This window comes from Brachycentrus maculatus, unplaced genomic scaffold (genome assembly GCF_059751285.1).
Source record: "Brachycentrus maculatus isolate JH-2025_06_01 unplaced genomic scaffold, ASM5975128v1 h1tg000176l, whole genome shotgun sequence".
Taxonomy (NCBI): domain Eukaryota; kingdom Metazoa; phylum Arthropoda; class Insecta; order Trichoptera; family Brachycentridae; genus Brachycentrus; species Brachycentrus maculatus.
Window position 1 is genome coordinate 694537 of NW_028280928.1, and position 24946 is coordinate 719482.

The following is a 24946-nucleotide window of genomic DNA, read 5'->3' on the forward strand; positions in this document are numbered from 1 at the left end:
ATCGGAAATCTAATCCATACATACAAAATTTTATACACATCGGAAATCTAATCTCCGCACTCCGGATGGACTTTGTTAATTTTTTTGTTTGTTTTTTATTTAAATTTAAGCAGTTAGGCTAAAAAATCAAAATAGGTAAATTTAAAGTAAAAAAATTAGGGTCTTTATAACATTTAAGTAAGAATTTTAACAGTGTGTCGGGTTGTGGGTCAGTGTTTCTCGGTTCGAACCCACTCTGCCACAATTTGATACCTATTTGTAATAATGAGCTGCTTAGGCTTAATTGAAATATTTGTGAAAATAATAAATAAAATAAAACACAAATATTTCTCTTTTTTCATTAAAAAAAATTGTCCAAATACCATTCAACAAATATTGTTTACTTCATCATAAATATTAAGAATGTAGAGTTAAAAAAAGGTGTCCCGACTAAATTTTTCCGTGCCGATGGCTCATTTTACAATACACGAAAAATAAATTATTTGCAATTTATATTTGAAGTACTAACATTGTGATTTTCCATTTAATAATTTCAATTTAACATTATTTTAAAATCACTGTATCAAATATATAAACTGCAATAAAAGGTAAAGGTATAAATAACATAAAAGAGATAATGTCATAAGAAAAACATTACTGGGATGATCGATAGCCCACAGCTTAATCTTCTTCAAACCCAGGTAATATTTGTCATTGATTTTTTGCTTAAAACACTGCCTTTGCATCTAAAAAAAAATCAAAATCTTTTAGTTCAAAATAAATATGTATTAAAAAAAAGAGTTATCGAAAGGTTTTTTTTTCAATAAACCTTTGTTGAAAAACAAACAAACAATAAATACTTAATTATTACTTAGTGAAGACTCGTCTGGCTCCTCGCACAGCCGGTCGCGTAGTGAATTCTATAATTGCGAGTACCCCTTTACTTACAACAATAAAGTCACGAGTACTTTATAAATATAGGTACATACATAAATACCTAAGTACCTACTAGTTTTTCGGCAATAACGAATACGAAGTACTGAGCAGTACTGAGCTGTTAATTTTTATAGAATCTCTAGTCCACTCTAGTCTGTGGTTTTTTTCCAATATGGAGAAATAAAGTCTGTGAAATGTGATGTCCGGTGCGTTTTGCGATGGGTTCATTCCGTGAAATGCAAAGTTTAATGCATTTCATTGACAAATTTATAACAGTCTTAAACCATCCTCCGTTATTTTGTTAATTCATATGAGATGTCTCCCTACCCGAATGCATAAAAAACTAAACATGTTTATAGGTTAGCTTCGCTCAATGCCCGCACCACGATGCGGCAAAAGTAAGTGGTCACTGTTTTGTTTATATTGCAAAAACTTTGCGTTATGATAAAGACAGTTATGCTAAATGATGTTTTTTTCAAAAGGTTTTTATGAGATGATAGTTTTACTAGCATTTATACAGGGCGGAGAGTGTATTCTCGAGTTTCATGAGATTTGGCATAACAATATGTATATGTATACATACACATACACCGACTCAAGTCCGTAGTCCACTGGGTACTAAATTTTGAGAAATTTACATTGAAAACATAATCGATCACATTTTTTATTGTTATTCACGATATTTATTTCAAAAGGAAAATGTTTATTTTCATATTTTACTTTTGCAGCCTGGTTGTTACTACTTAACTAAACAGTTTGTTTTGAAAAAAAAAATCTTGCAATTATTCGCCCTCGTATCGTTTAGCATATTTGGTGGTTTATAACAAATGCGTTATCTACGCAGTTAAGTCAAGGGTAACTTTACTTCAGGATTTTAATTGGTAATATGAATCCCATGTACCCATTCTGATATTTTCATACCTATTTCTAATAATGAGCCGCTTGGGCTCACAGAAATAGTATGAAATTGAAGTCTTTTTGTAAATAATAAAAAATTCCAATATTTATTTTTTATTAAAAAAAAATAATGTTTGGCATTTTGAAACTGGGTGCGATCCTTATTGTCATAAAGTTAATGTTTGCTGTAAAAAAATAAGTTCTTTGTCCGCCTCCGTGGTGTAATGGTTAGTGTATTTTCTACCGTGCTGGAGGTCCCTGGTTCGATTCCCAGGGGGGGTGAAAATAAATTTTAGTGATGTTACACTCTAGTATTTATTTAATATTATTCTGGACTGGTCCCTGAGGCGCAGGAGTTATCACCTTGCCTTCATTTGTTACCAATCAAGATAAGGTTGTAAATACGATGCAGTGCCCTATGCACCATTGGGTGCATAGGGCGGATAAGGGTTAGAAGAAGAAGAAAAAAGTAAAAATTATATTTGTTTTTATGTAAATACAAGTTTATTTACACTTGACTTATCTACATAGATAATGCCTTATCCCCTGGTTGCCATTCCAGAAGTCCTGTGTTTAATTTCTGGATGAGTCTCCTGTCAATTGCATAATATTATACAGGATTGTAAAAAATTAAATATATAACGCATTACATTTTGAGTGTCCGAATACTTCTTCTCTTTTTTGTGTGTATATTAGGTTAAAATCGTTAAAAACAATAAAAAATGTATTAAAAAAAGAACTCCACCAACAAGACACACAAGGTGGCTTGGTGGGTCTCTGCAAAAAAAAGTTCTAAATATGAATAAATTGTGATTTAAATAAATGTATACAAATAAAAAAAAATTAAAAAAACGTATCGCTCACTCCTTTCAACAACGTCATATTTCAAATATCAACAATTTTTGTGCTGTTGTGCATGTTTTCGGAATGCCCAGAAAATGTACTATATCCCAGCAAAAGCGGCATATTTTTAACATAATGTTTACCCCCTACATGGCAGAAAGTGTTGTTTTAGCATTTGCATTGCATTGCTGAAGAAAAGGTATTGTTTAATTTCTTTTTTAAATATGCTTAATATTTTTCAAATAGAGAAAAAACATTCTGGTTTTGCCTAAAAAGATCTGTTGCACAGTAAAAAGTTCAATAAGTGGCTTCATATTTATTTTTAGTATATTTCATTATATTTTTTAACTTTAAAAATGATCTGAAAAATCAAGTTTTTTGATATGTGACGTTGTTGAAAAGAGTGAGCGATATCTGGATTATCTCCACTTCGGAGTCTTTTTTTTGTTTTTTTTTTGACATTTCTACAAAGATGTACAAGAATATGTAAGTCTCGGCATTTACAGGTCTTTCGACCATCATAGGCTTGGTTAAGTGATCACTTTACGCACATGTAATATTCACATTGTAAATAAAATATCTGGTCAAATTTACAAACTAATTGAAAAAAATTAAATCATGTTTTACGGCAAGCCTCGAGTATGTGAATATAATCCAGGATTCAGACCTCGCATACATATATGGAAAGAGTCTCTGCTAAATAAAAGCTTTCCCATTCCAACATAGATGGCTGTTGTGAACTCGCACATACTGTGTCACGAGTTAGATCAATATATCTAAAAGTTACACAAATTTGAGTAGTGTGGTTGTCAATCATGGGTAGAATTGGTGAATGTTACACATGTGTAAAGTGATTAGTTAACCAAGCCTATGACAGTAGTAAGCCCTGTAAGGACCCAGACTTCCATATTCTTCTTCATCTATGTTGAGATATCATAATAATATATAATACATTAGGCGAGTTACTGTTAGTTTTCAGATGTACCCTCAATTAATTTTTTATATAACTTTTAATTGTTACTGCACATGTTACAACTACATATTACTTAAGTACCTAGAATTTTACATCTATATAAGGACCATCAGTCCATTTAATCTTTACATTAGTTTGAAAATGGCATAACAAGGCAAAACAATTGTAACAATTTTTTTTTATGTGTTTTTAACAATAAAATGTAATTTCGTGCTCTGAAATTCAGTGTTTGATTTTAATATTTAACCTGTCCAGGAGAGAGTTTTTTTTCATGTGTTTTTTTTCCTTTTTATAATTTTATATCAAAGTCGATGCGATAAGCAACATATTTTCATGAATAAAAAAAAATATTTACACCAGTAAACACGATTCATCGAAACATCAATAATTTTGACATAAATCATATTTCAATTTTTTTTTATATAAATCATGTTTGTATTGGTCGTACATATACGACCATACTCCTGGATAAGTTAATATATAAATTAAAATGGAGTTATACAAATTAAACGCTAAATCTTCAAACAACTTTTAATGGATCTGTCTAATGGGTTTTTTTTCTCATTGATCATCATAACTAATAGTAAATAATTGATTTCAGCCGCTTCAAATGTTACTGAAGGCTCTTATGACTGACAATACCGCGGGCTCCACCACACCAGTATGATTTATTTCCCTCTTCCCCACCCGCACTGAGCTTTCACCAAAAGCTATGCTGAATTCCCAATTCATGATGGACTTCAATCTGGGGATCGATGTACCAAACATTGATCAGCAACTCTTTAACGGTGCGTCTGAAATTTCATATATCGTCCTCGTACAGGAGAAAATTATTAGTGATTATTGAATATTTGACATCTTACTAGCTTGATGTTGAACTAGTAAAAAACCCAAAGTGATTTTAAACTTGGAAGTATAATATATTGACTTGTTAAAAATGACTAACTGCATTGATGACAAAAGTGTAAAAATGGTTAAAAGGCCCTCCTAAACATTTTACGTTTTGTTGGTTGGTCACTTTCTCCTGTACGACTACGATATAATAACACATTTCGGACAGGTATTTTTACATCTGCGGACCGCTGGCGACAGGATTTGATAATTATTTACATATATAGTTGAGACAAAGAGATTGGTATATAATATTCATATAAAAATATTGGATACTTAATTCCTTCTCTTCTGTCCGTTACGCGAAACATTTTTTGTTTAGACTGGCGCAGAAGTCTTGGCTCACAAGTGAATGAAAAAGGGACTTACCCTGTCTCTGTAACTCCTTATGCGAAATGTTGCTTGTTAACCTGTTAACCGGGCGGGACGCATAAATACGTTAAATGTAAACAATATCGGGTACGGGTAGGACATATGAATACGTCCTTGAAATATATGTTTATTATATTATATATATGGACATATATTTTTCGAACAACAAAGGTATTAGTCATCCATACATGTCTCGACATGAATTTAAGACACAGAGTGAATCAGTATTCGCGCCCGTTACAAGTTGCGTAATTGGACAGCAGACCGCCCGGTTAACAGGTTAAGGGAGCGCTTAGGCTCACAGAAGTAGTATAAAATTGAAGTATTTTTGTAAATAATAAAAAACAAATACTTGTGCGAAATTATTATGCGAATTACTCGTTATGAGAGGTTCCACTGATCTAGAATTCAAGCCCGTGTTACATTTTGTCTATTCAAAGTGTATAACTATGTACAATTTGTTTTCAGATCACCTAAATCCGGACATCACAGGTACATTCGGTCTCTTCAGAGAATGGGCGATGCTCTCTGGTAAAATCACCCAGTTCATGAGCAATCAGACTATTCTATTTTCCGATAAGGACTTGGAATACGACCCGGAGCCCTCCAAATTGGCCATTATTTCCGATTTCACCGCCGAGAATGATAATCCCGAACTCCAAACCCAAAATATACATTCCACTGCGGAGGAAATAAATATTGATGAATTTTTGAAATTTAATACTAAAGATAAGGACACCGGTTTGAAAGCCACCAAATGGGTATCCCGCTGCGGAATATTCTGCAACGTCTGTAAACAAAACTACGCCGACAAGATAGACTTTGACAATCATTTTGCCAAGGATCACTTCGGTACTAAAACCGTTTACACTTGTTCTCTGTGCGAAGAAGAAAATGAAAATTATAACCGCTTTCGTAACCACTGTTACCGCCATTTCGCAAAAGGGAGGATCAAGTAAGTAACTTATCGTCACGCGGATTACTTCATCTGACCATTTCTCTACACCCTATCCACACCCGCTGTTGCATTGGACACCCGATCAAATTAATGCACCATTAACTTCGTCATTCATTATATGAACGTAAGGTGATCAGTCCTGTACCCCAGGTTCTTGGATTTAGAAATAATGTATATTTTACGGTACACGGATGACAAATGAAGGACATCACTATTATACGGGGAAGGAAATTGCAATATGTCTCCAAAAATCACACAGGAACATGAGCTTTTAAAGTTTAAGTGCTGTTGCTTATATTCTCCTTTATTTTCTTTGCAGATATAATACCTATAGTTTTGTCCGCCTCCGTAGTGTAACGGTCAGCACGCTGTGCCACCATACTGGAGGTCCCGGGTTCGATTCCTAGGGGGGTCAAATAAATATAAGTGATTTTTTCAGTCTAATATTTATTCAATATAACTGGACTGGTACCTGAAGCGGAGGGCTGATCACCTTCCCTTCATGTGTTATTGATCAAGATAACACTGCGTTTATATGATGCAGTGCCCTTTGTATTAACGGGAGCGGATAAGGTTTAAAATAAATTGTTTGTAATAAGTAGGGTGAATAGCGGCCACAGCTGGGGCACTTGTAGTTGCACACCCTTACAAGTTGGTGTGGTTTGTACACATCAGCATTGATTTACTGCAATTTTCTAAACGTGAAGAAAAAAATTGTTGATATTTTCCAGATGCAGTCATTGTCCAGATATTCGCTTCACTCAAGAGAAACATTTGCTCTCACACGAGAGATTGTTTCATCATAAAGAGGACACTGGATGTAATGAACCGACCGATCCGCCCGACAGTTTCCAAGCCCCGGTACCGGTCGTAGCGCCCACGGTTAAGAAGGAAATTCTTATATCATGCCCCCAAGCCCCGGTACCGGTAGTACCGCCCACAATTGAGAAGGAAATTACTATATTATGCAGCAAGTGTAAACAGAGATACAGTGGTCGGAATTTTTTCGATAAACACTTTAGAACCAAACATCCATATTTCAATTTGATTTACTCATGCCCTACCTGCAATGAGGATTTTAAAGAATACGAGGCATTCGCAACACATTGCAGCATACAACATGAAAATGCTAAATTCAGGTTAGCTTACCCCAACCATTTAACTAATTTGTATTGACTAATGTCTAAGGGTGAAAACTGACCGGAGCGTTTCGTCGTAACGTAACATGTTACGATGCGAGCATTCAGGTAGTCAGTGCAGCGAGCCGAGCTGCTCGCCGCTCCTTCCGAATGCTCCATCTGAAGTCGGATGCAATTTTAGGTCAGTACCAGGGTTGCCTATCTGTGGGAAATTCCCCAAACTGCGGGGAATCTTTTTTTTTCTTCATCTTCAGTAAGCTGTAATTTGTTAAATTAACAGAACCAAGAATCACGTCTTTGTCGTCTGACATTTTAACTACGAATGCAAAGTTGCAAAGATTCATACAGATTTTGGGTTATTGATTCTATACAGATTTCTAGACTTCAGTTCTTATTATCTTCATTAATTCAGATTTTTTGGTGACGTATGGCAACACTGAGCACGAGGCCACAAACGAGCACTGATCGCGGTCAGTCAGCAATGCTGTAAAGTCATAACGTAACATGCTTGCTGCGAGCGATGTTACGACGAAATGCTCCGGTCAGTCTTCACCCTAACATTTAATTTCAAAATTATAATCACTTTCCTAACAAATGTTGTCGCCATTTGGTCAAAGAGAGACAAATTTGGTTTTGGTTAATTTACTGCATTTTCCTTAAAATGTGATTTTTTAAAAATATTTTCCAGTTGCGGTCATTGTCCAGATATTCGCTTCACTCAAGAAAAACATATGTTCTCACACGAGAAATTGTTTCATCATAAAGAGGACACTGGAAGTAATGAACCGTCCGATCCGCCCGCCAGTTCCCAAGCCCCGGTACCGGTCGTGCCGCCCACAATCGAGAATGAAATTCTCATATTCTGCAACAAGTGTAAACAGAGATACAGTGGCCGGAATTTTTTCGATAATCACTTTCCAATCAAACATCCACGCTCAAATATTATTTACTCATGCCATACCTGCTATGAGGATTTTGAAGAATACGAAGTATTCGCAACACATTGCGGCAGTAAACATGAAAATGCCAAATTCAGGTTTGCCCAACCATTCAACTTATTTGTATTGACTAACGTCTATTCATTTTATCGTGTACAGTACGGCAGCTTGTGCACTACACGGAATTTTACCGTCCGGCAGTCCGGCTTTGAAAAATGAAAGCGACTACGACAGTTTAGCATGATCAAATTTACGCGCAACGTGTTCATGCACCGATCAAGAACACCGATCCGAAGAAAGATGGACAAAACCACAAGCCAATCCAAGTCAATCATCGTTTTAAAACGCTAACTGACGTGCCGGATGGTAAAATTCCGTGTAGTGCACAAACCTAAGTCCTCCACTTACGTGTTTTATTTATTCCAAAGGTTTTCATATAAGCCGAAAGAAAAAAAAATTGTGATATTTTTAGATATACGTTATGTGCGCTAGTTTCAAAGGATATAGTATGTACATATGTGAAAACAGAATAGATCTACATGCATATATTTAATAAAACATCATTTTTAGAAGTTATTAATCAGCTTCATACGTAATTATTTATGTGTACTATATTTGTCCACCTCCATAGTGTAATGGTCAGCACGCTCGGCTACCGTTCTGGAGGTCCCGGGTTCGATTCCCAGGGGGGGGTCAAATAAATATAAGTGACTTTTTTCAGTATAATATTTATTCAATATTACCCTGGACTGGTTCCTGGAGCGGAGGGCTGATCACCTTTCCTTCATGTGTTAACGATCAAGATAACACTGCGTTTATATGACGCAGTGCCCTATGCACCATTGGGGTGCGGATAAGGGTTTGAAGAAGAAGAAGATAAATATATAGTTGCATTTAAGTTCAAACTACTGATTTATTATTTATATACCTCTATTTTTGGTAATTATCATATATTGCATTAGTACTATTTTTTTACTAATTATTTTTAATAATTATCCTACCCACAGACTTTAAAGCATGGGTAACCAACTTTTTTTTTTTTAATTTGTGAGACATCTGATTTCGTTTGTCGGAACTAAGTACATCAATGTTGATACGTTAACGATTGATGTTGTTGCTACACCCAAACAGTTTTCCAAATGCTCATCAGTGATTATTGTTCTCATTTGAGATTTAATATGCTTCATTCGACTAGTATCATGGCTACTGCATAACTAGCTTTTACATAGCATTTTGACTTTGGGTCACTCTAGTACTCAGATATAGCAGCTTGTATTCTTATCAATGTGTATTTAAAAGTAGATCGCAAAATGTTGCGATTGTTTGTTAACACGAATATACCATAGGAGAAATTGTCACGATAGTGAGATGCCTCCATATATGGGATATGATACGAACTACGCACGATGGAATGTTCTTTTGGTGGTTTAATTGAAGGCTTTGTGGGTTAATTCTTTAAAATAATTGTTTCTTTTTCTAAATGAAAACGTGGAGAGAATATATTTTTTAAATCTCTCAAATTTAAAAAAAATATTGTATGTACGAATTCACGTAAGTCGAAATCATGTAAGTAGAGGACTTACTGTACTTGTTAATCATATGTAGTGCATATCGCTCACTCCTTTCAAGAACGTCATAAATCAAAAAACTTAATTTTTCAGGAGAATGTTTTTAAAGTTTAAAAATATAACACAATGTATTAAAAATAAATATCAAGCCAGTTATTGAACTTTTTAGTATGCAACAGATCTTTTTAGGTAAAACCTGAAGGTTTTTTCTCCATTTGAAAAATATTCAGTATATTTAAAAAAATAATTAAACAATACCTTTTCTTCAAAATGCAAAAACAACATTTTCTGCCCTGTAGCGGGTAAATATTAAGTTAAAAATATGCCTCTTTTGCTAGGATATAGTAAATTTTCTGGGCATTCTGAAAACATGACTAACTGAAAATTGCCGATTTTTGATTTATGACGTTCTTGAAAGGAGTTAGCGATATATGAAAAAGAAAATAAATATGGATAGTGTTTATGTAGCATAGGCGCTGCAAATGACAAAATGTGGCAGTATTAGGATATTTTTACCCAGTCATACAGTTTAAATATATATATTTTTTTTAAATTATATATTTAAAGTCCCGATTTTAAGTAAAAAATAACAATTCTTAAATGTATAGGAATGAATTTAAACAATGAAATATTTAAGTTTCATAAAACACGCGGTAGGGTAATATCATACTAAAATTAAAATTGTGACACCTTGACAGTTATCAATTCCTCAGCATTATCCTCACCAATTTCACAAAAAAGCAAACAAATTCCTTAGTTGGACAGCATTTGCCCGGTTCGGGCATAAATCATATATTGTGGCAAAGGCACTTGACAACGATCCGTCCCTACTGCAAGCGAGCGATGGGATCTTGCAATTCACATATTTGATTACCGTATTGTTAATTAGTAAATATCTAGCTTTTAATATGCATAATTACAAAATGTACCACATTATAAAATATTTGAAAATAACCTTCCATTAGTTAGAACATTTACGCATACTTCATTTTACTGCAATACAATTATTTTCATATTAAAATGTCATCAGTAATTATTTTATGATAAATTAATAGGTTTAAATTAATTTCAAAAATATATATTTTGTTTATTTTGAAATTATAAATGGATGATTGTACCCCGCCGGATTATGTTATTTCAGTGAAATATAATAAAAGTTGTTTTTGTTTTCTAGTTGCAATGAGTGTTCCGCGAGTTTCACAAACAAATGTAATTTACTAAAGCATACAAAATCGGTTCACTGTCAAGAAATCCACTCTCAGTTCACCGATAAGGAAATTACTACCAATAATTATTTTGGACTAAAACACGAAGAACTGGAAATTAATGATACAAATAATATAGTACAAAGAAGAAATTCCAATGTTGATATAGATATTTGTACAAATATAGATAAAACTTTTATTTTGAATAATAGTAGCGATATATTTAGCTCGGAAAAAGAATATTTTAAAATCGATCGCAAAACAGAAATGGCCAACAAAGAAGACATAAACAGTTATGTTATCAAAATGGAAGATCAAAATTCTTGGTGTTCACAATCCATAGTGTCGGAGAGCGATATTTCCGATTTGATTTCCAATATGGACACTGTTAGCAACATGGACAGTGAGCTCAATAATTGGCATCACCATATCGGGATACTGTGCGGAAAATGCAGCGAGAAATTCTCAGACAAACATGCGTTCGATGACCACTATCACGAGAAACACGACTCCTCCGCCATTTACACTTGTCCTCTGTGTAAACGGGAATATGATAACTACAATCACTTTCGGGGGCATTGTTACCGCCACTTCACACAAGGAAGGTTCAAGTAAGTCGTATCTCCTGATATTCTTAAAACATTTACTCAAAAATATTCCTACAGTGTTGTAATGTGGCGATGCTTGCAGGTGCTACCATTGTTCTCATCGCTTCCCGAAACTGTACCGCTTGCTGAGTCACATCAAGGCCGTCCATCCTTCCCACGCGCTACGCGGTGGGGCCGACAAGAATGCAGACTTCTGCCGGCAGCCTCCTTCCGTACCTTCGGCCAACACGGAGTACAGCGCCGATTCCGGAGGACAGAAACACTTATACACTTGGTTATCTCACTATGGGATATTTTGTTGTAAATGCAAAATGAAATTCCCGGATAAAGCTTCGTTTCTATCCCATTATGAAGAGAACCACCCCAAGACGGGCATCGTGTACACGTGCTCCGTATGCAATCAGCAATACGACACCTACAGGTGTTTTAGCAACCATTGCCTCCGCCACTTCAACAGGGACAGTCATAAGTATGTCTCTCCTATATTGTAATTGTACCTTCGGTCACCATCTGAATTCTGTCGGCTAATATACTCGAATCGTTTCAGGTGCCAGTTGTGTCCCAAAAGTTTTGCCAAGTACCGTACCCTGTTTCAACATATACAAGATATACATTCTGGAAACAACAAAGACATTGTCACTTTTACTTGTAAGTTTTGTAACAGGGTCTACCTCACGCAAGATCGCCTCATCCAACACAACCTGTCATCGTGCCACTCTGACGCCTCCAGCATCAGCAGCGCGAGCTCTTCTCTTACCAAGGCTTCGTGTTCCCCTTATAAAATGGATATATCGTCTCAGAGTTACACAGACACATCGCTGGACACCAGCTACTCTTCCAATAGCAACAACAAAAGTGAATACAGAGATACAACGGAGAGATATCTAGGCAAACATGAGGAAAGCTCGACCTTGTTTTATGAAGAGCATTCTGCTAGCGCTAGTAGTGTGGAAATATACAACTCTACCTGCGAAAAGGAGAAGAGGATTCGTGAAAATAAAGTCTCGGACGAGAACAGCGCTAGAAGCTTCAGCTGGCTTTCTGCCTACGGAATTCTCTGCATCAAATGTGACCAGAAGTTTCCCGGAAAAATTATATATCATTCTCATTATCATAAACAGCATCCGCAATGTGACATCCTATACACATGCTCTGTTTGTCTTCATCAATTTCAACACTACCGAACTTTTATAAGCCACGGTTGGCGCCATTTTGTCAGGGGAAGATTGATGTGAGTATTATTTTATGTTCGACTACAAAGTCTATATATTTTTTATCTATTCATAATCCGCTAACATGTTTATTTTAGGTGTGGTTATTGTCAGCTTAGATTTTCACACGAAGAGCAGTTAGACGCGCACATCAAAGCTTTCAAGTTATTCGATAAGAAACACCAAACTGACGATATGGAATCTTTGTCTCGGATAAATTATATGCCCTCCGATGAAAATCATAATAGCTATGAACATATAAATGAAATAAACGTAAAAGACCAAAGCGGAAAACCAACAATGTTATGTGACAAATCGATTATTAAAAATGTGCGTAATAAACCGAAGCAGCCAATTATCAACAAATCAGAAGAATATATCCAATATTTGAAAAATGACCCTAAGAATGACTTGAAGAACAGGAATAGTGTTTTATTGTGCGGACTGTGCAAGTACAAGTTTGAGAAGAATACAGATTTTGAAGCTCACTTTAGTAGTAAACATTTCGGCTGGCATCCCATCTACACATGTCAGTGTAGATGCCGTTTTATTAACCTGAATAAATTTTATGCACACTCTTGCTCCCCCACTTCCAAACTCATCAGAAGGTTTGTTTCACATTCATTTTTATTTCACTTATTATTATAATTATTAGGCAATAATTGAAAATTTAATACCTACTTAAAATCTGTATTATGAATATGCTTTGTTGAGTTAGCCAGCATTTTACATTATTTATGAACAATTCACCTTTACTAGGGCAAAAATAAGTAAAATCTTCAATTGATAATAAAGTCATAAAAAAATAGGTGGGCTTTAAGTCAATTTTTGTTACGGTATCTTCTCTTAGCACGCTAAGGACGGGAAAGGTATTTTCACCCTTTCGGTCGATTGATGCTTAAGGTCGGAAAGGGTATTTTTACCTTCTGTGCTGGCCTCCTTTCCAAGTCAAAAATAAAGGAATTACATATTTAATGTTTTTATGTAAATATTGTGTACCAATCTTTTGCTTTAGGTCTTAACTATATGTACATGATTATCAATTCCCGTCGCCAGCGTTCCGCAGGCGTAAAAAACACCCGTTCTAAGTGTGTTATGTGCGAAAGTGGTACTCATGAAGTAGTGTTTTTAAGTGATATTACACAAATTGAATGATGAATGATAAGGAGAGTGTTATATGTACGTATAATTAAAATGTAACTTTGTTTTGAAATCACTATAAACATTTTATTATAACTAAATTACATTTTAATTATAACGTACATATAACACTCTCCTTATCATTCATCATTAAATTTGAGTAATATCACTTAAAAACACTACTTCATGAGTACCACTTTCGCACTTTTCGAACATAACACACTTAGGACGGGTGTTTTTTACGCCTGCGGACCGCTGGCGACGGGAATTGATAATCAAGTACATATAGTTAAAACCTAAAGTAAAAGATTGGTAAAAGTTATAATGCCTACCGGTTTCGAAGCTAATCGCTTCTTTGTCACGACTGATTAATACTAATGTCAGCTTAGATTATACAGTACAGCTTCAAAACCGGTAGACATTATAACTAAGTTATAATTAAATATTTATAGTGATTTTAGAACAAAGTTACATTTTAACTATAAAATGGAAAATCACAAAGTTAGTGCTTCAAATATAAATTATATTATATGTATGTATTACCATACCACAAAGTTAACAATGCTTTCAATATGTAAAATAGAATGCTTATTATTTATATAAATTAATGAACTTTTCCTGTTACCAATTTCTTTTAGGCTTAGAGACCAGAGTCGTAATACAAAGTGGATAAGCCGGAACGGAATATTGTGCGGGAAGTGCGATCGCAAGTTCATCTCTGTACTGCTGTTTAGGGAACATTTCCAAGAGAAACACGTTACATTCAGCCTTATATACACATGCTGCTGGTGCCGAAAGGATTTTGAAAATTACGAGCAGTTCAGAGGCCACTGCTACCGCCACTCTAGCAAGGGAAAGTTTAAGTAAGTAAAATGCTTTAAAAAAAAATATTTGTAAAGAATGACAGAAATATATCGTTTTGTATCATAAGTAAAATTTTAAAATCGTGCAACAATTAATGACCAGCTAAGTAACCATCACGTTGCTTCGCCCTCTAGCAAGGGAAAGGTTAAGTAAGTATAATGCTTAGAAAAAAATTATAGGCAATGGCAGAAATGTATAATTTTGTATCATAGTAAAAAATTGTAACCGTGCAATAATTAATGACTAGCTAAGTAACCGTCACGTTGCTTCGCTGCGGTGGTAGGCAGAGAGGATAGAACACCACACCATTCTGTCTTTGCTAATTTGATCACCTGTGAACGTCCGGGGTCACCAATTTGGCCACCTTGTGTGTGTGTGTAGCGGATTGCTACGTTGAGGTGGCCATTTATACACGTGAAAGAATCACGTGTGAGTTATTGAAACGGGAAGCCAGAAAAGGATATTTAAAGAATTCTTACTTACAGATCCTTTATTTATATAAGCTCGTACACTACAATTACTATTGATAATTACTTTTAATATTTAATCTAATTAATTAATGAAATATAGAAGTAAAAATGTGAGGCTAGATAAACACGTCCGTTAGAATCAAGCGATGTAGGTGACCTCGTCGTCTTCTCTTCGGTTGGCCGCGATCGTTGATTTCGTTCGGGAATCTCCGTTGCGAACTCGTCATGTTCGTACTCTTCGGCGGTGCCAACCTGACGGCGTGGCCAGACGCCTACACTAACATTCTTAGCCTCTTCGACACTCGTGCATCTCCTCATACATACCCAGTGATTATTCTGATCCACGTGTCTAGAACCCCTAATGCAATTGTGTAACCACCGTATAACATGACTACAGTCTGTCAATAAAGAGTAGAAAACAAGGGAGGGCGCCACTGTTGTTTAAATGGCAATACTAAAATAGAACACATGCTGGAAATGTAAAGCTGTGTATCCTACAATTTTGTAAAATATTAACTACACAAAAATATTTTTTCATTGCAATATAGATAGGTACCCACTGATCTCAAAATTAAATGAAATACAATAAATAACATACAAACATAACTTAATAGTAAAATATTGTTATTATCGAAACATACAGTAAAGATAGAATTGTTAATGTTTTTTAACACGAGTTCGTAGAAAAAAATAATAACATGTAACTTTAAATATAATATAAGGTGGTTTCATGTAGACGGTGACATTCCTCGTGTTTTAAAGATATTTTTTTTATATATCGTTTACAGTGTTCTGCATTTACAGTGTCATTATGCTTAAAGAGAACTGTCAAAACAGCATGTAAACATAATCTCAAATAAAAAGTAATTTTCAAGTGTTTTCAAGCAACATTGTCTATATATCATTTCAAAGTATTACAGAATTAAAAATAAATAGCAAAAACTTCAAAACATCTTGGAAGTTTGCCTATAAACGTCCGTTATATCCATTGAGATATTTTCGGCTTTACATTCTTCCAAACAACGTTGAAAAACGTTAAAAATTACCTCCCTAGTGCCACTTTTTATTGTTTTATTCATGTTGATAATAGTTTTTATAATTAGTGAATTTTTTAAAATACATAAAGCCAATTTAAATATCAATATCACATGAAAACTCGTACGCCGACGCTAAACAAAATGTGTTTGATACTTTTGACAGTTAAATATTGGTGTTGCTAGTCTACAAATTTCGTAGTTCCACTTTTAATATTTTCTACTCTAAATTGACAAGCTGTACGTTTCCAATATAATTTATGCCAGTACCTACCGGTGCAATATTTCATGAATTGCCTCTTATCAATCCACCTACCGGTGCAATATTTCATGAATTGTCTCCTATTAATCCATTCAAGACCGAAGACCAAAATTCAGTAATCGTGTTTGCCAAAAAGTTGTGACTAATACGCATGTGACGAATGGTGCGGCAATACAGTGGAGCCCCAGAAATCCGAACAAGATTTTCAAGAAAAACATTTGTAGGGAAACATTTCAAAAACACGCAAATACTGAAGAACACATCACATAAAATTTCTATATAACAAACCTAATTTGGTTTATTTTTTTTTTTGAAAAGTTAATAAAGTAAACAGTACTGTACCAGTATTGCTACTCAAGTGCTGTAATATTAAATTTAAATGTAAAAAGTACCCAATTAGTTCAGATTTTTGGGGTTCCACAGTATTACATATAATAAAATACTTGTAAATTGTTTTATTAAAGTTATTTATCCTTTTTGCAGATGTTCCTATTGCAAATCGAGCTTTACTAAGCTTAGTAAACTGGTACTTCACAAGAAAAAAGTTCATTCTTATCAAATTTCATCTGCTCAATATATTAAAACTCCGACTCGAATGGATATGTTTCCATCACATTGTGAAGTAGATTTGTGTGTTCAACCCGAGAACACTAGAGCTGGGGAGCATGTGACAACCGCAGACATTGGAGAAACCTCCAACTTCGATGATAAGAGCACCAAATGGGCATCCCGCTGCGGTATATTCTGCAATATCTGCCAACAAAAGTACATTAGCAAAATGGAATTTCAGAGACATTTTACGATAGAACACGCCGGAGTAGACATTGTTTATACTTGTTCCCTCTGTGATGAAAAATACGAAAATTACGAACGATTTCGCTTCCACTGCTACCGCCATTTTGTCAAAGGGAGAATCATGTAAGTTACTACTATATCTATGAATTGTGTTTGGATGATGATACCGCTGGTCCTCGTAAAAGCGTAAAGATTTTCAAGTTTTCCCATATATAGAATACGGGACATAAGAATCCGCTTCAATTCAGCCATTATTTTTTTTTTTCTATATGTAATTAGTAGAATTTTATTTTTCAATGTTACGTTCCCATGAAATGTGTACGGCTTATTAAAAGTTAACTTAAAAAGGAATTTGCACGATTTTTAAATTTATTACGAAGATTGAAATTCTTTTGTTATTTTTGCAGTTGCAATCACTGTCCGGGGATTCACTTCACTCAACAAGAACATTTTCGCGCACACAAGAGGTTGTTTCATTGCAAAGAGGATACTGGAAGTGATCAATCGGCCAATCCGCCCGACGGTTCCCGAACCCCGGTACCGATGATGCCGCCCAAAACTGAGAACAAAATTTTTATATTTTGCAATAAATGCAAACAGAGTTACATTGGCCGGAAATTTTTCCATAATCACTTTCAAACCAAACATCCACACTCTAATTTTGTGTACTCGTGCGCTATCTGCTTTAAAGATTTTTTAGAATTCGAAGACTTCACCGTGCATTGCAGGAGCCAACATGAAAATATTCAATTCAGGTCTGTTTACTACTAATTAGAGATTGATATGTCGGCTTACTTTATGCTGGTAAGGAAAAATAAATTCTAATTTTATACATTGCCGTTATGTGCAATGATCCGTTCCAAAAGTATTTTAGTTTTATTTTTGCCTCTATTATTTTATCAGAGAAAGCCATAAGTAAGTCTTGACGAATATTGTATTCTTACTACTGTCTAAATTCTATTGGCTAATTTACTCAAATCGTTTCAGGTGCCCGTTGTGTCCCAAAAATTACGCCAAGTACCGGACCCTGTTTCGCCACATACAAGATAAACATTCTGGAAACAACAAAGACACTGTCACTTTTACTTGCAAATTGTGTAACAAGATCTATCCCACACAAGATAGCCTCAACCAACACAACCTGTCATCGTGCCACTCTGACTCCAGGATCCGCAGCGAGAGCTCGCCTCTCACCAAATCTTCATGTTCTCCTAGTAACATGGATATATCATCTCGGGATTACGTAAACGCATCGCTGAACACCGACTACTCCAATAGCCACAACAAAGGCGAATACTTCTCTCCGGGCAAGCACGATATGAACTCGGTAACATTGTACGAAGACGGTCCTTCTAGTATAGAGATAGATAACTCCTCATGTGATACGGAAAAGAGGATTCAAGATCTTTTGGAGGAAAGAATGTGCTTTACTAATACCGTATTTTTCCAACCTCCGAGTCCAGTCAATATACTGTCATACTGCGAAATAGACTCGGATACACTATTTGAATGCCCCGCAGATGCGTGTGAAGGAGTTAAACAACTCATGACAACCCCAAATTCAGATCAAAGATTACAAATAATCAAGGATAATAGCGATTGTTCCCTACCCAGAGAAAAGCAGAAAACTGATGAATATTTATCGGAAGACAAAGTAACCAATCAGCTTTTGTCTAATTTTGTTTCTCGGCGGAACAGAAGTAACATCCCTTGTATCGGAATAGTTTGCGGTAAATGTAAATTGAAATTTTCAACCAAGACGGAGTTGGACAAACACTTTAATACTACACACAATGGTTGCCAGGTGTTATACACGTGTTCCGTTTGTGACCGTGAGTATAGAGACTACCACAGCTTCCGGAATCATCGCTACCGCCACATGGGAAGATTCAAGTAAGCTTGTATTTTTATTTATTTAAAACTTATTGTATATAGGAATGTGCGTTGGCCACCTTATTACTACGAAGCATTTGAGTAAAAGTTCATTAATTTGCTCCATAATTTGAAATATGTTACATAATTCTGGTTTTTTCATAACAAACTTTCAACTGAAAAATAATAATTATGTTTTAAAAGGAATAATTCTTTTTTGTTGACAAAATGATAAAAAAAGTGAATAAAAGCGGTAATTAAAATTCACTTGATTCAAATCGTAGATTTTATCATCAAAAAATATAAATTTCTTTAAAAATTTTACATCAGCTGATTTGAAATGTTTGATAAACTTTGAATTTCAAATGAATGACATTACACTATAGCTTTTAACCACCCACACTACACAAATACACCCATACCTCGCTATACGGCCGCTCTTTACACGGCATTTCGCTACATCGGCCCTCTTCAATTAAGGCACGTTTTCGATGTACGGCCTGAAATGTTTTGCTATAACGTCAAAAAAAAAAATTTTGATGTCGATATATCCACAATTTATTTATTTGTCATAGGTATCAGAACTCGCATTAAATTAGTTATTGACTATACTAATATATGTCATTAACTCTGTGGAATAATAAAATATATATATATATATATATATATATATATATATATATATATATATATATATATATATATATATATATATATATATATATATATATATATATATATATATATATATATATATATATATATATATATATATATATATATATATATATATATATATATATATATATATATATATATATATATATATATATATATATATATATATATATATATATATATATATATATATATATATATATATATATATATATATATATATATATATATATATATATATATACATATAAAACCCTTATCCGCACCCCAATGGTGCATAGAGCACTGCTTCATAGAAACGCAGTGTTATCTTGATCGTTTACACATGAAGGAAAGGTGATCAGCCCTCCGCTTCAGGTACCAGTCCAGGGTAATATTGAATAAATATTACAGCGAAAAAATAACATATTTGAACCCCCCTGGGAATCGAACCCGGGACCTCCAGAACGGTAGCCGAGCGTGCTGACCATTACACTACGGAAGCGGACAAAATTGCTTTTTTATTATATTTATTTATTTAGTCTTTACAATGTTTCTTACGGCAATGTTTTGTTTTGTCCTCGTTTAGGTGCAGAATCTGCCCGAGCCGGTTCTCGCGGCAGTGCGCCCTGGGCGACCACATGCAGCAGCAGCACAGCGGAGACGCCCCCAGCTACACGTGCCCACTGTGCCAACGCCCCTACCACACGGAGCCCGGCCTCAAGCTGCACATCCGCACCCGCCACACCCGACACACCACCTATACCTGCACCGTGTGTGGCATCATGTAAGCCCATATTCTTCAACTTCAAACCCCTTGTCCGCACCCCAATAGTGCATAAGGCACTGTATCATATAAACGCGTTGTTATATTGATCGTCAACTCATGAAGGAAAGGAAAGCCCTCCGCCTCAAGTTCCAAGTTTGCAGTGATGATGCAAGACATTTTTTTAAAACTCTTATCCACACCCGATAGTGCATAGGGCACTGTATCATAAAAATGCAGTATTATCTTGGTCATTAACATGTGAAGGAAAGGTGATTACCCAAAGCGGCCTTCCGCTTTGGGTATTAGTCCAGGGTGATATTGAATAAATATAAGAGTGAAAAAATCACTTCTATTTATTTGACCCCCCCCTGGGAATTGAACCCGGGACCTCCAGAATGGTAGCCAAACATGCTGACCATTACACTACGGGGGCGGACAAATTGTATTCTCACCTCTCCTTTTACAATATAAACATTTATATTTTATTTATGGACCGGCCGTCAGCCACCCACGGCAGGATGTAGTGTCCGGCACTCGCTTATCGGCCGCCGCAGACTTAGAAGGCAACCCTGATCCGGTCGGGAGAGTTTCACTCTCATCCTCGTGACTGAATGTTTGAAAAGACTTGTAAATCATTATTTAGGTACTGGAATGTGTTTATTTTCGTGCCTTCTTTATTATACAAAATACAATGCTGCGCTACAACATATTTATAGATTTGGCGTTTAATTTGTAAAACTCCATTTTAATTTATGTATTAAATGTTAAATCAAATACTGATTTTTTGAGTAAGTTGATTTTCTAAGTTTTGTTTTATTGTTAAAAAAAATACATAAAAATCAATTTTGTGACAATTGTTTCGCCTAGTTATGGCATTTTCAAATGAATTTTATTCGTTGCTATAACTAGGCGAAACAACTGTCACAAAATAGATTTTTTTTTTTAAATTATAAAATACAACCTAGTAGACTCAAAAAATCAGTGTTTGATTTAACATTTAATACATAAATTCTTATTTTGGCCAGAGTTGGCGGTATATTTGCCTCCTTTTTTTTTTACCGTTTTCTCTGTAATTTAGTTGCAGTCAATGTTATTTAACTAGCTATCACCAATAGATCTACGCGGTATGCAGGGCTACATTCCATATGAAGGTACTCTACATACATTTAACACATTTCGGATGGGTATTTTTTACACCTGCGGACCACTGACGACGGGATTTTATAATTATATACACGTAGTTAAGACCTTAATAAAGAGATTGGTATATAATATTAATAATAAAACATTGGATAATTTCTTCTTTTCAATAAAGCCGCTTCAGAAGGTAAAAGTACCCTTCCCTTCCTTAAGCATGAATCGACTGAACGGGTAGAAATACCATTCCCGTTCTAAGTGTATTAATATAAGTATGTTGCAATTGTAGTATTTGTGTACAAATTACAAAGGTAATGTAGCGTGTAGCTTTACACGACCGAACGCTACATTTGTAAGTCTGAAGCTTATGAGCTGATCATAACACATTTGCGATGTTTTGCACACACCCTGCAAATAAGAGCGCACACAGTAAGATATTTAATTGTCACAAGTAGTAACCGCAATTGTGTTTAAATTGGGCAGGTTGCACTCGAAGAATGGCTACCTGTTTCACCTGGGGTCCCACAGGCAGAGCTTGCAGTACATGTGCCACGTGTGCGGGCGCCGCTTCTCGCAGAAGATCAACTTGCTGCAGCACCTCAAGCTGGTGCACCGCGAGGGCGCGCCCGCCGCGCTGCCCGCGCAGGGCGAGCGCCAGCAGTGCCCCGTGTGCCAGCGCTGGTACCGGAACGCCTACTGCCTGCGCAAGCACTCCCAGACGCATTCGGGCCGCTGCTACTCGTGCGGCGTGTGCGCCAAGCGCTTCCTCAGCTCCGCCAAGCTGCGCCAGCACACCAACGTGCACCAGGGCCTGCGCCCGTACCCGTGCCGCCACTGCGACATGGCGTTCACCAACTTTCCCAACCTGCTCAAGCATAACAAGAAGCGCCATAATGACGTCGAAATGAATGTCACGGAAAACGATCCTAGTTTATACGATAAGAATCGCATGCGGCTGACCGCATCGACTGATTCGACACTGTCTGTGATAACTACATCTGAAAATTTTAAATCTTCTGTGATAATAAAAAAAAATAAAGAAGTTAAGGATAGAAATAAAGATAATATTAGTTGTAGTACGGACTCGTCTCTCGAATTACGCATTCATCACGACACTAGGTGGAGTGAGTCTGCGTCATCACCAAACAAGTTAGACTTGTGCGGCGAACCCGAGGATAGCTATTCCGCCGTTCTCGCATTCCAAGAACACGACGCCCCCCAGAACGGCTCCGAGGCGGAGAGATGCGACTCGGAGCTTCTCAGTCTGATCGACTCCTTGCCTGACTATTGGTTGGATATGAGCAACGACACCCCGACCTACCGGGAACCCGACCATCAAATCGAATCATTTCAGGAAGACATAATCAAAGAGCTTGTAAAGAATGCAGACTTACATTTAGGCGAGGTATCATCCCAAAATGTAGAAGTTAGTGATGAATATGAGACTGAGGAAATATTAAGTAGGAAAATAAGTAATGGAGAACACGAATCCAGCCACCGCCAAACACTGGACCATTCGGAACACAATCACGCTTCTGATCCGTCTACCACCATATTAGACCCAGCGGTCTGCATGCCGAGATGGGGTGAGTAGTGTGCTCGTTGTCTATATCGCGTAGGGTCTGTATAGCGTAAGTGCCACCTAACCGGAGTTCTTGTTGCAGGTGAAGTAGCCTGGAAGCCCCGTCAGCCGGAGACGCCACGCCCTGGCGCCGCCCGCTCTCCTCAACACATAGATTTGGATGCTAACAGCCTCTTGTTACATTCCACCATAATAAGTGACGCGAATACAGACTCGGTACTAGGAGCCGCGCTCTGGCCGGACTCCGGTACCGACACGCTTACCATGAATGTTAACTCATCTACCTCATCTCTTATATCTAGCGCCGATGACTCGGAGTATAGTGTCATCGGCCACCCAGATCATACGCTCCACAACCTTCCGCCGTTTCCGGAGTGTCTGTACGCTCCGGACGATTTGGTATGTTTCCGAGACTGCTACCCCGATAATGTAAATCAAGCTACGCCAAATGAAATCGACCAAAGAATTGTTATTTGTAGTCCGTCTCTATTATCTAGTAATTTGTCCGAAGAGAATTACGATTCTTTAGATAATTTTGATTTTGGATTCTAATTCGCGCGGGGATGAAAGCCTTTTGGCAGCTGTTAAATGATTTACATATATTAAGATACCATTGTACCATTGGAGACTATAAATAATTATGTAACACGGTACCTTTAACATACAGGGATACAGAATGGAAGAGAGTATATCTGGTCGTATTGTATAATTTATATATTTAAGATATAGTTTTATTGCAACAATTTGTTGAACAAGTACAAATAATATAAGAAATATTTTATTTAATTATATATTTATAAATATATGTTTATATATATATATATATATATACATATATATATATATATATATATATATATATATATATATATATATATATATATATATATATATATATATATATATATACATATATATACATATATATATGTTTATAATATTATACATATGTATAATCGGTATAGTTATTATCGTATATTATATTTGCATCGGTGAGAGTGTATTTTATTTACTTATATGGATATATAAAATGGAATGTTGTCCTGTTATTGAAAATGTTAAATGTGCCTATACATACTGACCTGACAAGATTATATATGTACGCATTTATAGAAGTAGTATACGAGAACAACCGCCGGGACCTCTCCGAGTGCTGGAGTGCCGGTTACCTGTTGTCAATTAGTGGTCCCGATCCCCTCAAGGTTTGTGAGCCGAGTGAAACGGCCGAGTATTTTTATATACCGCGGCTGCTCTCGTATATTCCCTAGGTTTAAGGTTAATTAAGGCGATGTCTTCCCAAATGGTAACAGTATTGTATGGTAGATTTTGTTGATCATACTCGTAAAGGACAATGCGTTAAGTACCAGTGAAACGAAAGTTTACTATTCCGAGTGTGTCAAAGTGAACAAACAGGAAAAACGAAAACCATTTGGACAATTTACAAAACCCGGTTAGTCCGACGACTGGCGGGCAGTACCGCCACCCGGCCACATAAGCTTATAAAACAGCATGTTTACAGCTTACAGTAGCACGACACGATGAAACTAAGCGACGTCACGGGCATGCCCTGCGCGCGGTGCGCACGGCCACATGTCCCCACACCCCTCAGAGACACCAACTCCCCTGGCTAGCTACCCTACCTAGCCACGGCCAGCGCACTCTTCACTAAGTGACAATCAAACCAACACACACCTACCAACTATCTCAACTAAAAGTTTTCTTCAAATTCTTTCTTTATTATATCATTATACATAATATTATTTATGTTCGATTTTTATTGACTTTTTGTATAATCTTTCTTTCTAAAGTTTTTATTTTTCTCGATTCAGATTGGTCTGTTCTAGGG

The 24946-nt window shown here is 35.9% G+C and overlaps 1 protein-coding gene across 1 annotated transcript; it reads left to right on the top strand.

Annotated features, from left to right (window-relative positions):
• The first annotated feature begins 1061 nt into the window (after window positions 1-1061).
• LOC148308080 (uncharacterized) lies at window positions 1062-23785 on the top strand. Its single transcript, XM_088262242.1, has 16 exons — window positions 1062-1313; window positions 4230-4416; window positions 5360-5846; window positions 6581-6988; window positions 7677-8024; window positions 10669-11310; window positions 11390-11776; window positions 11855-12538; window positions 12617-13126; window positions 14297-14521; window positions 16772-17206; window positions 17491-17838; window positions 18071-18976; window positions 20202-20399; window positions 22002-23104; window positions 23183-23785. Exons 2-16 carry the CDS (start codon window positions 4341-4343, stop codon window positions 23650-23652), a joined length of 7227 nt encoding a protein of 2408 aa, XP_088118368.1. The 5' UTR covers window positions 1062-1313; window positions 4230-4340; the 3' UTR covers window positions 23653-23785.
• Window positions 23786-24946: the final 1161 nt, after the last annotated feature.